The sequence below is a fragment of the Schistosoma haematobium genome, chromosome ZW (genome assembly GCF_000699445.3).
Source record: "Schistosoma haematobium chromosome ZW, whole genome shotgun sequence".
In the NCBI taxonomy this organism is placed as follows: domain Eukaryota; kingdom Metazoa; phylum Platyhelminthes; class Trematoda; order Strigeidida; family Schistosomatidae; genus Schistosoma; species Schistosoma haematobium.
The window spans coordinates 24,536,670-24,554,518 of record NC_067195.1 but is presented as its reverse complement, the minus strand read 5'-3'; the positions used below and the strand labels follow the sequence as shown (position 1 = coordinate 24,554,518).

The 17,849-nt window shown below is 43.0% G+C and overlaps 1 protein-coding gene across 1 annotated transcript; it reads right to left on the bottom strand.

Moving 5' to 3' along the window:
• Positions 1 to 586: 586 nt before the first annotated feature.
• Positions 587 to 15,817, bottom strand: PSME3IP1 (PSME3-interacting protein). Its single transcript, XM_051210782.1, has 6 exons — positions 15,743 to 15,817; positions 15,492 to 15,676; positions 3,135 to 3,305; positions 2,940 to 3,067; positions 2,846 to 2,901; positions 587 to 1,053 (listed from the first exon to the last, which is right to left on the bottom strand). Exons 2-6 carry the CDS (start codon positions 15,600 to 15,602, stop codon positions 782 to 784), a joined length of 738 nt encoding a protein of 245 aa, XP_051070801.1. The 5' UTR covers positions 15,603 to 15,676; positions 15,743 to 15,817; the 3' UTR covers positions 587 to 781.
• Positions 15,818 to 17,849: the final 2,032 nt, after the last annotated feature.

Genomic DNA, 17,849 nt, shown 5'->3' with positions numbered 1-17,849 from the left:
ATTTAGTATTGTACAATATTACTAATTATTCGAAAACGACAATTCTATAGGGTTTCAGTTTAGTTTAGACACACTCATTATAATTTAGAATCTGAATTTTTTAACATACATTTATGAAATTGTTAGTTATACCCATAACTAACCAATCAATTCGCTGCTTAAGCAACCACCAAGTTAACCTTGCCTGGCGTCTGTAGACTATCCCTGTTGCATGTGACCTGCTAATTGAAGGACATTACTATCCTATCATATTAGTGTGACTGCAACTCATCTTTTTCTTATTTATTTCGACAGGACATACAATACTGTTCGAAACAGATGGAGTTTAAAGTCAAGTTGTCCTTGTTCTGACTATAACTTCCACAGAGACTCGGATTCATAAGTATCGTGTTTGCATTCCGGTAGGACAAATTAAATCCTAAAAAAAATTAGAATTATCACCATGTATTCTAGTTGTCAACGTTCATTATATATCTGGAAACCAAGTGCTAATGCCACCCATAGCAACTACATGCACAAAATTACTGCCATGTACTGGTTATTAACCTATGAGTATTACTAGCGCTTACATCAAAAATGTATCTTGAGTCTAGTGATTTGTACTTAGTTACGTCACCTTAACGTTAACATATTTAAACAGATTATCAATACTGATCACCCGACAGACAAATAGTAGAAGACAACAAAGATAAGGGTTATTACGACTGAAGCAATGAAGGAAATTTAAAGAGAGAAATATACAATTTAGTCACAAATTTTGCGTTATACTGTACATCAGATTTTAGTCATTATCCACGGTACCATCAGTTTTAGCATATCGTATTCTTGTACAAGCTATTTGCTGTAATGTACAAACAGCATCTTCAACATCAGTTGATTCGTCATCATCCGAATCTGTTGACTGGTCAGAATCTGAGGTTGAATATTCACTTAATCCAGGCAGCACAGCAACAGGTTGCAAGACAGAACCATTCAGCAATTTAGAAACAATTGGATCATCTGTTTTTGTCTTTACCGTATTTTCATGTTGCCCAGGACACATTTCGTTAGAAGCTGGATATGAATGCACGAAAAATAAACTTCTGAACAACATACTTTAACGGAACATTAAAATAACGTAAAACCTCTTTCAGAGTATCCACACTTGCACTTGGAAATGAGTTAAGCGAAATAATTAAATTTATTCTGATGTTTTTGTCGATATATACACTCAATCCTCTCTGAACATTCGTCAATGCGAGGACACATTTATTTGGGTCATAATAAACGCAGCATAAGACCTGTCAGAGTTCAGCTTTACGATGAAAAATTTAAGAGTATATTTCAGGAACAACCAGAGAAGCAGTTGATAAACCATTAAAGAGATGTCTACCCCGATGTATGTTGACATGACATCCTTACAGTTGCGAAAACAGCAGTGCTATTTACCATTGACTTAAACCAAAAAACTATCAATGGATTTAGGTAACAGCTACCGAATGAATAGATTTTCGGAGAAGTAGAGTACCAGGTAAGCATGGTGAGTGTTAGAGGGATATAGATTGGATCAGAGTATGTTCTGTGCAGAATTGTGTTGGGGCACGCTGATTGGCTATTTCTTAATCAATTGGAGCTAGTGGATATCTGAAGAAAACTCTAGAACCTTCTTGTGTAAAAATTATAGATGTACTAACGTTTTTTTGTGATTTCTGCTTCCATCCAACCTTGTTATTTCGAATATAGTTACGTTCCTGTTTAACCGTGATTTGATTCGGGGACTTTTCGAGTGAAGTAGTGTCAAAGAATACTAAGCAATAAGAGTAGCTGGGTGGTAATAAAAGAAAGCCATAAAAGTGAGGTAATGAATCTTCATCGACTAAGGTGGTTGGAACATGTGATACGTATTTTCAACCACCGTCTACCTCGACGTGTTTACTGGTAGAGATGCATTGAGAGAAAACTACAGGAGATAAAGCCGGAACGTATTATAAATTATCAGAATGGGTTTTGTGGAGATTTTTAGAAATTTCACTGGTTGAAATCATGAGTCAATTGAAGCTAGACAACCATGGAGTTCAACCAGGTCTGTTGTGAGATAGGAACTCACTGAAGACAATGGTGTACGGTGGCGCAACTTCGTGGATTGGTTTAAGTTAGACATCAACACCGTTGGATGCCGGCTCAGTGGTCTAGTTGGTTAAGCGCTTGGCGCGAGACTGATAGGTTCTGGGTTCGAATCTCGCGGGGTGCGGGGCCGTGGGTGCGCACTGCTGAGGAGTCCCATACTAGGACGAAACGGCCGTCCAGTGCTTCCAGGTTTTTCATGGTGGTCTAGCTTCAATTGGCTCATGATTTCAACCAGTATTATAAATTCATGAAGTAATTGGCTGCTGGATTGTACTGTGTAGGCAGGAACAGATTACTTAGTCGAGTCTGCGCGATTAATGTAGTCAATGGTTAAAAACTTTAGGTGGCCTGATTCAACATCGTCTGCAATGGCGCAGGTGCATTCAATCTCCTCTTAGATCCTGAGTTTCTTAATCATTTATGTATTGCACGAATACATATTTTCTCGAATTATATATTCCATGTCTGAACTTTTTCACTACCACTAATACTGTTAGAACCTATACTTCACTGGTATCTCCCTGTGCTAATATAATGTGGCGACTTGATCCAATGAACATATATGTCAGGTCCTACGTTGAGAATGACTTATTTGCGCCCAAACATGGTGAAATAACGTTAGGATTATAAACACTCGGTTGCAGCAAAGAGTTTTGTATGAATTTCTAAAGCATTACTATGTATAAGTAGAATACTTAAATTGGAATCAGTTGCTCTCTAAAAATATCGGAAGACTTACATGTTGTTCTTATATTTGACCGCTTCGATTGTGGACCTGACATATCCAAGCTGCCACTACAGTTAAAAGTATTAAATGATGATAACACGCTTACGAATTGCGTTTAACAGCATTAGCAAGAAGAGCACGTTGGCTTGATCCTCCTTTATTATAAAATGGTTTTGAAGTGGGATCAATTATAACGCTTGTGGTGGGGATATAGCCCGATCTGTTTGCCTGAACGTATACTATGAGTTAAGGAAATAGCGGAAAAATTCTAAGAACAAAGAACTTGAAACAAAAAGGATATAGTTGCCTCTCTAACCAACTCAGCTACTTCCTTTTCTTTCTCCAAATCAGCTTTGTACTGTTTGGTAGCAAGTGTTTGGAGGTATTCAACTTCATCTTCATCCAAACGATGGATTCGATTTTTTAGAGCATTAGTGGCTTCATACTCTTCCTGCTTTCTATCTTTCTCAGCCTACAATTATTTTGAAAACGTTATAAAACATTAGATAACAAAGTGTGATTACATAAATTGTGGTATACCACACAAATCGAATAAAACATACGTCCTATGCAGTTTAGAAAATTTCCCGACCGTAGCTGCTACCTTGACGAGGTGGTCAAGCTTGACTATCGTGATGACCCAACCGAGCTATATTGGCTGGAACATATGTTTCTATAGGTTCTACCACCATGCCAGGCAGGTCGATTGGAAACTTAAGGTCTGAGGGCGAAGTCGTACTGCTGACTGCAAAAGGTTGTGACAGCAGTAAGGTGTTTCCCTCGGACAACCAGCGTCTGCAGAAATGCTGCCTTCTCACAAGGAAGAAAGGGGTTAGAAAAGATCGACCCTACAATTGTCATACCTCACCTTACCTCACGAATTTTCGTCTCCGGCGGTAAGGCCTTTTGAAGAACGGAGCTAGCACGTTAAAAAATTCCCACAGAAAGGCCGTGCGCGACCAGCCTCAAGCAGTTGTCCCTTGTGCTCTGCGGTCACGCTCCCAGGTCGTTAAGACCGACACTAATCCGCATACAGGATCCGAGTAGCGTCATTCATTTGACTTCACCATATCAAAACAAAGAACCATCTCGATCCAAGCCCCTATGCTGCTTCCCGTGGCAGAACTATCTCTCCTAGACTGGATTCCAGTAGACAGTTGTTTGTGCGCTGTCCGACTAAACGGAACAGTAAGAACTCGGGAAGATAGGGACGCTCGTCGATGGCTCTTCGTCGTATCGGCCTACTCTCCCACTGACTGCAGCTCAGATGATGTAAAAGATGAGTTTTACAGGTAACTTTCCAACCTCCTCCAAAACTTTAGGCGCTCTGATGTAGTATTGGTGACTTTAGTGTTCAAGTAGGTAAACTGAGAGAAAAGGAAAGACACTTTGGTGGATCTTATGATGTCGTGACTCAAAGAACAGATAATGGAGACCGTCTGTTGCAGCTATGCTCGGACAACCGCCTGTTTCTAGCAAATACTAACATTAAGTATAAAGGAAACACCTTTTGACATGGCGACCTCCGAATTCGTCCCAACGTTGGACCCAAATAGATCACATCGCTATCAGCCACCGATGGAGGGGCTTGATACGAAACTGTCGCTCGTTCTGAAGCACATGATTAGATTCAGATTATGTTCTAGTACGAGCGCATATTTTTCTGCGTTTTACTGGACGTAGGAAAGACGCTGCAAGGAAACCTCTTAAGGTCCTACTTAATGATAGACAAGCTAATATATTTGAGGGACAACTAGAAAAACAGTTAGGCAGCCATGTAAGTGATGCCCACCCCGAGGCAGCGTGGAATGATATCCAAAAAGCTGTGGAAACAGCGGTAATATCTGCTAGTAAGGTAAACCATAAGGTTAGGGAGAAACACGGGATCTCAGTAGCAAATACCGCACTGATAGATGTTCGACAATTCATCCTATCTGGATCTGAACATGACGAAGAGCGGAGTCAGCTTAAGCGTAAGCTGACAAGAAGCCTACGCAACGATCGCGAACATTGGTGGGTAGAGAAAGCAAGAGAGATGGAAAAGGCAGCGGAAATGGGTAACAGCAGAAAACTCTTCACACTTGTCAAGGAAACCGGTATTAGGAACCCAACTGTTAACGAAACTATCTCGGAAAAAGATGGACATATTATTCACTCTCAATCCAGGAGATTGGATCGATGAGAAGAACACTTCAGAGATCAGATCAACCGGCCTTTAGCCACACTTCGGTTTCCCACGACCTCCAGTCGACCTGAATGGCAAGTTGGTGCAAGTTATCCAGATTTTTACGAAGTTGAAAAAGCTATAGGAAATATGAAGCGAGGGAGAGCAGTATGCCCTGACAGGTTTACCCCTGAGGTTTTTAAGGATGGTGGTCCGGTATTAGCAGTGAGATTGACTGGGATATTGGGTAGAATCTGGGAACTGGACGTGATCCCATCTGACTGGTCTCAGTCACTGATTGTGCCAGTCTATAAGAAAGGACAAAAGTCCTCTTGTGACAATCACGGAGGAATCAGTTTGACTAATATAGTGTAAAAACGTTAACTTCAATAATACATCGACGCCTAACCAAAGCTCAAAATGAGAAAACTAGGCTGATTTTCGACCTGGACGCGGCTGTATTCACACCACGTCAGGTCCTAGAACATGGACACACATCCAGACGTCCCACCTTAAGGCGGCATTTGGCTCTGTTGATCGTTATTTATTTATTTTAACACATAGATATTGGTACAAGAAGGCACCATATACATGTGCGCCACAAAAATCTCATTTGATATGTGTGAGGGCTGTGATACTACCCGGGTGCCCAGACTGAAACAGGTGGTTTTCTTAGGGGGCCACACCCGGAGCCTTCGACCTTAAGGTCTGACCCACAAGGCAGTGGAGCATCGTAAAGAGATGCAGTCCCACGGTAGCCGGTGACCAACGATTGGTTCATACGCCATTTGTTCCTTCAGGATACTGGGGCCCATGTGCACCATTGATTTGGAATCAGGGTTTTCCAACTCCCCTAGGTGGACTCTCCATGTCCACCAACCCGGTTAAGGCGCCGGACATTCGCTTTTCCTCCTCTCAATTTCGTAAACAACAGCCTCGCCACGAGAAGGCAATGAGTAGGACTTCCATGGCAGAGGCTATATACGCATGGCCATATGAGAGCATTTCGAGAGGGAGAGCGAACTCTCCCCACTCTTGGTCGTACCAGGGCATTTGGAGCTTGATCGTGAAGTTCTGTGGCAGTGTTTGTCACTGAAAGGAGTACCAAAGAAGTAAATTTACCTTATACAGGCTCTCTACTTGAACAAAACCAGCCGAGTGAGAGCTTATGGTAAACTGTCATCAGAATTGGTTACCTTAAGTGATGTTCGTTCTTGTTTAACTTTGTCATTGACGTGCTTTTAGAGATAACACTTTTCTCATCTGACTTTCCAGGGGTTTAACTTTTACGTTGAGATTCACTTGTTGACTTGGAATACGTCGATGACATAGTTCAATTTGGTAAAGACGCTGACAAAATGCAGTCTAATCACTCTAAGCAACAATACAAAAATGTTCGGGATGAGATTCACCCCCTCGAAATGAAAATGTTGCTTCAGTATTTAGTTTCATCTACACCTGAACTAATGATAGGAAGTGAAGTAGTTGAGCGTGTCGACCGCTTCACCTATCTTGGGAGTCTCACCAACCCTTGTGGTCTGGTGTGTGACGAAATCTCAGCACGGATACAGAAGGCTCGACTAGTTTTTGCCAACTTGCGTCATTTATGGCGTAGGCGAGATATCTGTCTACCAACCAAAAAACGGGTTTACTGAGCGGCAGTTCGTTCCATTCTACTGTGAAACATGGCCTGTAAGAGTAGAGGATATTCGTAGGTTACTAGTATTCGATCATAAATTTCTTCGAATCATCGAGTAAGTAATGCAGTTGTTAGGAAACGGGTACTAGGTAAGGATGGCAAGTCAATTGATGTAGTAGTAAAACTTCATCAGTTGAGATTGCTGGGACATGTGTTACGTATGCCCAACCACCGACTGCCTGACGTGCGATGTTTTATGGCGTAAGAGTAGGTTAGAAGAAAGCTAGGGGTGGCAAGACCAAAACATGACACAAATCCATGAAGCCACTGACAAGTCGACTGAGTCATGTTGGTAGGTGTAGACTACCTGGTTGGGGACCGCGAGATGATAGCAACCGATGGTTAGAGACCCTGAATGACATGGCTCGAAATCGTTTGCAGTGGCGCAGGTGCAGCCACTCATTGTGTTCTCCCAAATTCTAATCTCCTGAATCCTCCTTGTCTTTTTTTTCTCTTTCCAGATTTATTTCACTGGATTATACTCTTTAAATAACATCTTCAAACCCTAATCTTTCCGATTACTGCTTATACTCTTACTACCTCTACCACTATGGGATTTAAATCAACAATTACATCTCTGTGCTAATGTGGTATGGCAACTCGAACTGATGTAAGCACTTACAAAGTTCTACGTCGTTGACTGATGAGTTTAGAAAGTCTGATACTTAATGTGTGGTGCACATAAGATCTATTGAACCAGGTCAGTCAGTCAGCTACAACGTAGAACCAGGCACATATATGCATCGGTCCAAGTTGCCATACCTCATTAACACAACAAGACGGACACCGGATTCATAAAAGTAGTTAATTCAGAGGTGGTAATATATAAAAGAAAGACTGCAATAAGGATATAGTACAGGAAGAAAGAATTAGTTCGTAGAAAGAAAGATATGAAGCGATTTTAATCTCTTAGTTTAAGGGAAGATAGAGAGTGTATACACCGACGCCATTGTGATCGATTCTGAGCCATGTCACCAAGAGTCTTCAACCATTGGTTACGATAGTCACGCGGACCCCAACCAAGTAGTCTGCATCTACCAACATGGCTCAGACTAGAAGTTAGTGACTTCGAGCACTGATGCCACGTTTTGGTTTGGCCGCCCCTAACTTTCTTCCAACCATCTCCAACGCCGGTTAGCATTGCACGTCGTGGCAATCGGTGTTCAGGCATACGTAACACGTGGCCCAACCATCTCAGTCGACGAAGATTCACAACCTCATCAACTGATCATTCCCTAACACCCTGCGTCTAACCTCACCATTACTGACTCGGTGATTCCAGGAGATGAGAGCAATGTTTCCAAGGCATCTGTGGTCAAATACTAGTAGCTTTCGAGTATCTTCTACTCTTAATGGCCATGTTTTGCTGCCGTAAATTAAAACAGAACGGACTGCCGCGCAGTATACTCGTCCCTCAGTTGATAGAAGGATATCTCGCCTTCGCCATATGTGACGTAAGTTGGCAAAAGCCAAACGAGCTTTTCGAATCCGTGCTGAGATTTCGTCAGACACCAAGCCATTAGGGCTGATCAGACTTCTAAGATAAGTTGTCTACGCGTTCGACTACTTCACTCCTGATCCTTAGTTTAGCTGTTGACGCAGACCAGTCCTGAAGCAACAACTTGCATTTAGAGGTAGAGAAGCGCATTCCAAACATTCTGGCATTGTTGCTTAGTGCTACCAGGAGACTCTGCATTATATCAGCGTCTTCATCAAACAGGACTATGTCATCTGCGTATTCTAAGTCGAAAATGAGAGGACGAAAAGCAAATGTCCAGCGCTTTAACCGGATCCCAAACCAATGGTGCACATGGGCCCCAGTATCCTGAAGGAACAAATGGCGTATGAACCAATTTTCGGTCACCGGCAACCATGGGACTGCATCTCCTTTCGATGTTCCACTGCCTTGTGGGTTAGACCTTTAGGTCAAGGGCTCCGGGTGTGGCCCCCTAAGAAAACCACCTGCTTCGGTCTGGGCACCCGGGCAGTATCACAGCCCACACGCAAATGATGAACTCTCTATATCTATGGAAACTACTTTTCTCGCTTCGAATAACAGTCAAATGATTCAAATTATTATTATTATTTACGACATTATTCACCCTCTTTTATTCCTACTCTGTCTATACTTATTTTTTCGACTTATACAGCAGCTCGTCTTTGGTGGAAATTCGACTCTATCTAAACGTTCTCGAGTCACTGTCCGGTTGAAAATTGTATGTTACCACCGAATATGAGTACTGAAGCAGTTTTTCTGAAACCACGTGCACCATTCAAACTGGCTGACTTCAACGTTCGCACACTTATGCAGGTTGGACAACAGATAGGGCTGGCTATGTCTTTAGAAAGTCATAATATCGATGCTTGCTGTCTATCTGAGACCCATATTCAAGACTCTGGTGAAGTACTACAAATTCGCTCTCCATATGTCGCTTCGAAAAGCTTGTTTTACGTGCGCATATCCGGGGACCCTGTGGCATCTTCGTCTGGTCTTGCTGGCGTTGGTGTCGCACTAAGCGCTAGAGCTGAGGCAGCACTAATCGATTGGATTCCCGCTAACAGTCGGTTATGTGCTGTTAGATTAGAAAATTGCATTAAGGTGAGAAATCTGCGTGAGAGACGACGTATTTTCGTCATCTCCACATATGCTCCGACAGATTGCAGCCCAGATGTGATCAAGGATGAGTTTTACCTCCAGTTAACTGTTCTTCGCCAGAAAGTGCGTCCTACAAATATTGTATTACCAGCCGGAGACTTAAATGCTCAGATCGGGCGTCTAAGCACAGAAGAGATTCGTTTAGGTGGCCGATGGGGACTTGTTGGTCGCAGGACAGATAACGGCGACCGTCTACTGCAACTGTGCACAGACCACAACCTGTTTCTGGCTAGCGCTAACTTTCGGCAAAGTCATCGCCGATGTGCCACCTGGCGTCCTCCCTCTGCATCTCAAGCCTGGACTCAGATTGACCACATCGCGATCAGCTACCGCTGGCGTGGTTGTGTACAGGACTCCCGCTCCTTTTGGAGTACCTGTCTGGACTCTGGATATGCCTTGGTCTGTGCCAATCTTACCTTACTTTTCAGTGGCCAACAAAGTGACCGCCATCAACGGATTGATATTAGCAAGCTGGTTGCAACTTCTGTTGCTAGTAAGTATCGAAATAAGCTAGCTTCTAGACTACCTACCATTTCAGCGAAAAGTATAGATGAGCATTGGTTACAATTGTATGACGCCATGAAAATGGCGGGTACAGTCAGTTGTGGGTTCGCGAAACGTCCCGCTTATAAGCACTGGGTTTCTGCAGGTTCCTTACAACTCATTGAAGTCCGTCGGTCTACTCCGGGTGACCACAAACGAAGGATGTTACGTAATGAAATTGGGCGAAGCTTGCGCAAGGACCGAGAAACCTGGTGGTTGAAGCGTGCTAATGAGCTGGAAGCAACAGCTGCATCTGGTTATTACCGGAAGCTCTTCCAACTCATCCGAGCCACTGGCAGCAAGAAGTCTGGTGTGAGCGAAACAATCTACGAGGATGATGGGACGCCAATCACTAACATCCATCGACGTCTTGGACGATGGACAGAATTTTTCGAAGGGCAGTTCAACTGGCCTGCTGCCCCGGCAACATCGGTCAGACTGTCCTGCCCTCCATGGCCGGTGACGACTGATCCACCAAATGAGGCGGAAGTCCGCAAGGAACTCCAACTCTTGAAGCGTTACAAATCACCTGGCCCATATGACTTACCTCCGGCTCTTTTTAAAGATGGTGGTGACTTTCTGACTAAGGAACAAATGATGTTGTTTACAAAGGTCTGGGAGCTCGAGAGTGTACCAACGTCATGGAATAAGTCGATAGTTGTCCCTATCTTTAAAAAGGGTTCACGTCGTTCCTGTAACAACTATAGGGGGATAAGTCTACTTCCGATTGCGTCCAAGCTATTGACTTCCGTCATACTTCGTAGATTGTTCAAAACTCGAGAAAGATTGACTCGCGAGGAGCATGCTGGTTTTCGTTCTTGTCGAGGATGTATTGATCATATCTTCACCCTCCGCCAAATGTTAGAACACCGCCATACTTATCAAAGTCCAACAATCGTAGTGTTTCTTGACATCAGGGCTGCCTTCGATTCGTTGGATAGGACTGTTCTCTGGGATTGTCTATTTGAAGAAGGGTGTGCCCGAGAAGTTTATTAACATCCTAAAAGCCCTATATACAAACACCTCAGGCAGAGTGAGGGTATACAACCACCTTTCTCCATTGTTCCATTCGAGCAGTGGGGTTAGACAGGGTTGCCCAATCTCACCATTCCTCTCCAACTTTGCCGTCGATGACATTCTGGAAACAGCTCTGATGGATGTAAGTAATGGCGGTGTAGATCTGTTGCCTGGAGAAAGACTTCTCGACCTTGAGTATGCGGACGATATTGTCTTACTGTGCGATAGTGCCCAAGGCATGCAATCCGCACTTAATCAGTTGGCAATCAGTGTCCGTAGGTATGGTATGTGCTTTGCACCTTCCAAGTGCAAAGTACTTCCACAAGACTGGCAGGATTCTAATCCTGTACTCACCCTGGATGGTGAGCAGATAGAAGTAGTCGAGAAGTTCGTGTATCTAGGTAGCTGCATAAGTGCTGGTGGGGGTGTGAGTGATGAGATCAATGCACGAATAGTGAAAGCCAGAGCGGCTTATGCCAATCTGGGCCACCTTTGGCGCCTTCGTGATGTTAGTCTGGCTGTAAAAGGTCGGATCTACAACGCGTCGGTGAGAGCAGTTCTGCTCTATGCTTGTGAAACCTGGCCTATCCGAGTTGAGGATGTTAGACGACTCTCTGTGTTCGATCGTCGTTGTCTCCGAAGGATTGCTGACATCCAGTGGCAACACCATGTCAGTAATGCAGAGGTTCGGCATTGTGTGTTCGGGCACAGAGACGATAATGCAATTGGTGTCACTATATTGAAACATCGACTTCGGTGGCTTGGACATGTTCTACGAGTGTCGTCCCAGAGAATTCCACGTCGTGCATTATTTGCCGACTCTGGGACTGGTTGGAAGAAGCGGAGAGGTGGTCAGTATATGACATGGTGTCGTGGGATGAAAGAAAGCTGCAAAGTACTGGCTTGTGTTGGTCCTTCACGACCCTCTGGCTGGGGTCCGAGAGATGGTGCAACACAGTGGCTAGAGACGTTATCAGATATGGCTCAGAATAGAAGCCAGTGGCGATCCTTCTTTTACTTTCTTCATAAAAAAGTGGTTGTGTCTTCCTTAACTGGAAGATTTCTTCTGACTGTACCTTTCCGTTCCCCCATTTTTGCCATTATTATTATTACACCACCTTACATCAATCTCTTCGTTATTATTCTCTCTTTTTCTTTTTTCCTTCCCCTGAAATTCTCATTGTTTTGTGTGGCGCATATATATTTGGCGCATTCTTGTACCAATATTTATGTGTTCAAATAAATGTAAAACCTGGAAGGAGATCAATACCTGAGAATCCAGTCGACGAGAAAGTTATTTCCATCAGTATATTTATGATGAAGTTGAACAAAAATGGAAATAGTGGACAGCCTTGAAGGACGCCACTTGAGGTTGCAAAAGCAGATGACAGTTCGCCATATGCTCTGACTCGGCTAGTAGTGTTCGAGTAGAGCCTTCACAAAGTTTATGTACTTCTGAGGTACGCCTTTCAATGACAGACACTGCCACAGAATCTCGCGGTCTACCGAGTCAAATGCTGCTTTTAGGTCAAGAAACACTATAATTGTCGGACGCCGATAAGCACGCCTGTGTTCTAAAGCCTGGCGAATAGTGAATATATGGTCGATGCAACCACAACCAGGTCTGAAGCCAGCCTGATTTTCTCGTGTTTGCAGTTCACGAGTCTTAGTTAGGCGTCCGATAATTATTGAGGCTAGTATTTTAGATGCTATGTTAATCAAACTAATCCCTCTATGGTTATCACAGGATGATTTTGACCCCTTTTATATATCGGGACAATCAGTGATTGTGACCAATTAGATGGGATTACGTCCAACTCCCAGATTTTAGCTAACATATTAGTCAACCTAATCGCTAAAATCGGACCACCATCCTTAAAGACCTCTGGAGCCAATCCATCTGGACCAGTTGCTCTTCCTCGTTTCAGATTAACTATAGCCTTTTGAACTTCAGATGGAGTTGGGGGACCTACTTCAATATTCCATTCACACAGTCTGGGAATGGAGGGTAGTTGTAGAGTAGCTGAAGGCCAGCTGGACTGCTCCTTAAAATGTTCCGCCTATCGTTCTAAACGTCTGGACTGGGAGCAGATGAGAGTGTCGTCTTTTTCCGAAATAGTCTGACTTACTCTTGACTTATTAATTCCAGTTTCTTTTATTAGTCTGTAGAGCTGTCTTCTGTTCCCTATAGCCGCCGCCTTTTCCATCTCTTGCTTTCGTTGCCCACCACTGCTCACTGTCATTCCTTAAACTTTTGCTTAACCTAGATCTGATTTCTTTACGCCCTTCATCGTGTTCAGAGCCTGACGGGATGAGTTTACGAGAATTCATCAGTGCAATAGGCCTTGAAGAAAACCTTTGTTTCTTTGTAACCTTGTGGTTTAAATCACTGATAGATGTCAATGCTGTTTCCACAGCTGCTTGTATATCTTTCCAAGCAACATCTGGGTCAGCCTCGTTTTCAGAACTACCTAAGTGTGACCTCAGTTGTTCATGGAACCTACTTTTGGTTCTCTCGCTACTCCATTCAGTTCTAACGGGTCTTTTTAGTGTGGCTTTTTTGCGTCCAGTGAGACGCAAGCAGATGCGTGCCCGTATTAGGGCATGGTTGGAGTCTAAGCAGGTACACCAGAATGTGTGACAATCTTCTACCGACCCTCTCCAACGATGACTGATGGCAATATGGTCTATTTGAGTCCATCGTCAGTTTGGTGTAGGGGATCGCCATGTTAGACGATGTCTCTCCTTATGCTTAAAAGTTGTGTTTGCTAAAAATAAACGATTGCCTGAGCACAGTTGCAGCAGACGATCACCACTATCTGTTCGTTGTGCCGGAACACTAAAATACCCAACTAAATGTCTTTGTTTGATTTAAGCTACCTATCTGGGCATTAAAGTCACCTGCTACAAGCACTATGTCTGAACGTTTAGCTTTCTGAAGAAGTTCAGAAAGCTTTCTGTAAAAGTCATCTTTCACTTCATCAGAGCTGCAGTCAGTGGGAGCGTAGGTAGAAACGGCGGAAAGGCAACAACGTGTGTCCCTATCCTTCCGAGTTCTTACGGAGTCGTTAAGCCGAACAGCGCATAGACGACTTAATGGGGATCCACTCTAATAATGCTTGTCCTGCCCTTGTATTTGTTGCTGTATACACCCACCAATCCACGAGAAATAGCCATCGGAGTACTAGATACACGGATGGTGTATCTCGTTGGCTCTCCGTTTTGCCGAGGTGAGGTCAAGTGAATGACCACACTGGGATCCTGTATGTGTGTTTCAGAGACACAGCATACATCAATGGTACGAGACTCTAGGGTTCTAGCCAAGGAAGCCTGTTGACCGATTTGACATAGGGTGCGTACGTTGAACGCTCCAATGTGTAATTTGAGCGAGGTTTCAGTAGACCTGGGAGTGTTTCGCGCACTAGAATCGTTGGCTATGGTGATACTTGAGAGAGAAGCCGTATTGATCATGAATACAGTGGTCTTGAGTGCTGTTAGAGGTATGAGGGTGGTTATCACTTCCCGTTTGCCCACACGGTGGGAGGGTTCTTCTGGTGCGGCCGAGAGTGAGGAGAGTCCACTCCCCCTCTCGAAATTTTCTCACATGGCCATGCGTATACAGCCACTGCCAGGGAAGTCCTACTAACTGCCTTCTCGCACCACGGGTGTTGTTTACGAAAATGAGGACGAAAAGCAAATGTCCAGCGCTTTAACCGGATCCCAAACCAATGGTGCACATGGGCCCCAGTATCCTGAAGGAACAAATGGCGTATGAACCAATTTTCGGTCATCGGCTACCATGGTACTGCATCTCTTTACGATGCTCCACTGCCTTGTGGGTCAGACCTTAAGGTCGAAGGCTCCGGGTGTGGCCCCCTAAGAAAACCACCTGTTTCGGTCTGGGCACCCGGGTAGTATCACAGCCCTCACACATGTCAAGTGAGATTTGTGTGGCGCATAATGTATATGGTGCCTCCTTGTACCAATAACTATGTGTTAAAATAATAATCTTCTCGAGGTACCTGAAAAGGAAATTGCAGTACGACTTCGCTTTCGGACCTTAAGTTTGTTGCTTTTAGTCTTACCGCTCTTCAACCAACCTGTCTGACACGGTAGGACCTTGAGGAACAGTTGTCCCAGCCAGTATACCTCGGTTGCTTCATTACAATAGGCAAGTCCGACCACCACGTCAATGAGAATCTTCAAACCCGGAAACTAAAACATTTACTGAAGTAATGTAAATTACTAGATGTGATAGTGATTTCAATATGTAAACGGAAATAACTGACAGGACAAATAAGCACGCATCTGCTATGAACCTCAGATCCGAAACAAATCGAGGAACACGTTGGCGAAATTACAGAAAGCTTTAATATCTCTTGAATTTTAACAATATAGGGTGCATCTAGACAAAAAGAGACAACCTCTAGTCTTTAGTAGTAAGAATTGGTACATAAACGTCTACCAACCACAAAGTGCTGACATACTGAGAGAACCGAATAAAATTAGAAAGATGAAGGTGCTGTCGCGCCAAAAAAGCTAGCTTGTCGAAAGTATATGACTGTTAAAAAAGACTCACTTGTAATCTTTCATAAAGAGACCTGGCATCATAAGGGGCTTCAACTATACCCTCAGCCTCTTGAATCTTTTTTCTTGCTTCCACATCTACTTCAGATATAAACTTAGGCATCCGGTCAAATATACGTAACGCTCAGTGTTCGATTGATTTAGCCCAAAACTCGTGATATGTTAGGCAGCGGGTATCTGCAGGAGAGAAAGGCAAGAAGAAAAGTGCGGCGACAAATGAGAAAACAGCTGGTATGTATTTACTTAAAACAATCTACCAATACAAGTGACAGCACGAAGTTAAAACAACTGTTTTCGGAACCACCGCTAAGTTTATCCAATATCCAATTTCTGTTTGAATGGATCAAATGGTTTAACAGGGAATAGCGGAGCATTTCGCTTAACAGGCTTCCGTATCTAGTGGCAGTGGATCACCACTACCTCCAGAAAATAACCTAGGTATATTATCTAGAAAAGCGAAAGAATAAATAAAACTTGGTAACGTACTATATGTCACGTTTTCTGTTATAAGACTCCTGCGAAGTCGCATGAACTAGTAAGGCCGGCAGCGAATTCTAGCATTCGACTGCTCTTAAGGAGTACGAGGTGTGTCTAAAATAAGTCTGCAGCATTTGATATATCTTCAATGTTTACCTATAGTTTAAAGCGACTTCGCCCTCTGATAGTTTACTCGAAAGCTCTCTTTCTGTCCCTCAGGAGTATTTAAGCTTAGTTATTGAGAAGATATGGTCTCCTAGAATTTTCGATTGAAATACAAATCTGTTGGGTTCGCCTTTTACGTCTACTCTGTGTTAAATGACAATCCAGGACGTGTTTGGAAAAAAACGTGAATAGGTTGATTCCTTCGGAGATTTGAGAAGCTGTTCCAAGTCTAGTCTGTTTGAAGTCAGAATAGATAAACAACTTTACACAAATAACAGAATATTGATCTAGGTGTGTTTATGGCTCCAGATGCTGCGAACTTCATGTGTACTCAATCCGATTCCATGTAGGATTGAGGGTGCAGACTGGCGAGTATCAAACAGGGATGTGATAGGTACACCAGGCTCGATTTTCTTTCAATATATCAGCAGATCATGATAGTTATCATCGAATCATTCCGTTTATTGGACAGACATTGAACATGACGGCTTTTGTTAGTGTTTATCTCCAGACAGTAACAGGGAGAAAACTATGAGTTGCCCAGGTCTAAAATATCAAGCAATTGGAAGTTTCGTTGATCATATATATAACGTCCTCTACTTGATTACGGCAGAATATGATATACAACTAAGGGTACTCGAACGCGTAAAACCGCACAGCCGCAAATTAGAGTACGGAAGAAGCAGGAGAAGTGATTATCGTGTGAGAATCAAGAATGTACATAAAAACATGGGTATTTATAGTTATTAGCGTTGGTTTCAACACCATTATAACCCAGTCAATTTGCAAATAGGCGAATTATGCTATCGTCCAATCGTAGCATGCCACGTTGATATTCTAGAAAGCTCTATCAAACTCTGGTTGGATAGAATCTCTTCGGCTTCTTTAGAGCTTCTAGAGGCTTTGTCGTGCTTCTGGAAGCCAACCCTGTAATATATATAGTTCATATACTCGACACATTTATGTAAATATCTTTTACGAAATTTAGATAAAGATTTCTAAAACATTGCACTAGTTTCATTTTCGTTTTTATGCCTCTGGAAATCAGGGTATCATAATTGATTCATATTCAGTGTATATGATGAGTTGTGAACTATGTTGAAATTAGTACACCATCTGGGATGCCAGAATAGTGGAACTAACCCCCAAATTAGAGATTTATAATGATAAGAGTACATAATCCGCATGATCTTACGTCGAAGTTACACCATAGTGTATACGGATTAATCGCACCTGACAATCAGCAGTATGATGCCAAGCACTTCTGAAGAAACCATTTAAGCTGAGTATATAATGATATATTTATTATAATAGGAACAAACTACATAGTGACTGTTCCTGCATGGTCGAGCCATGCTGCCTCGATCCTGCATTCTTACGTTCACCATTTTTGACCTTCTCTTAGTGTTACATAGTGAATACAAATCTTCTCAGTAATTATGTGTTCAGATTCGAAGGTTGTTTTGTTGGGAATCTATATACTTACATACCTTCCTAGTTAAATAGTTTTAACCTCTTAAAATACTTTCTATATCTTAATTATAGAAAGAGACATAAACGTGTTGTTTGTAACGCCAAGTTAATCCCCGAAATAAATACTTCTGTTAGCTTTCGACATATGGTACTGACCCCATTAGTTTTAATAAATGCACCTAACTGAAGGTTCGCATTCACACATCCACACCACATTGCGAGTTGGTTTCGTCGC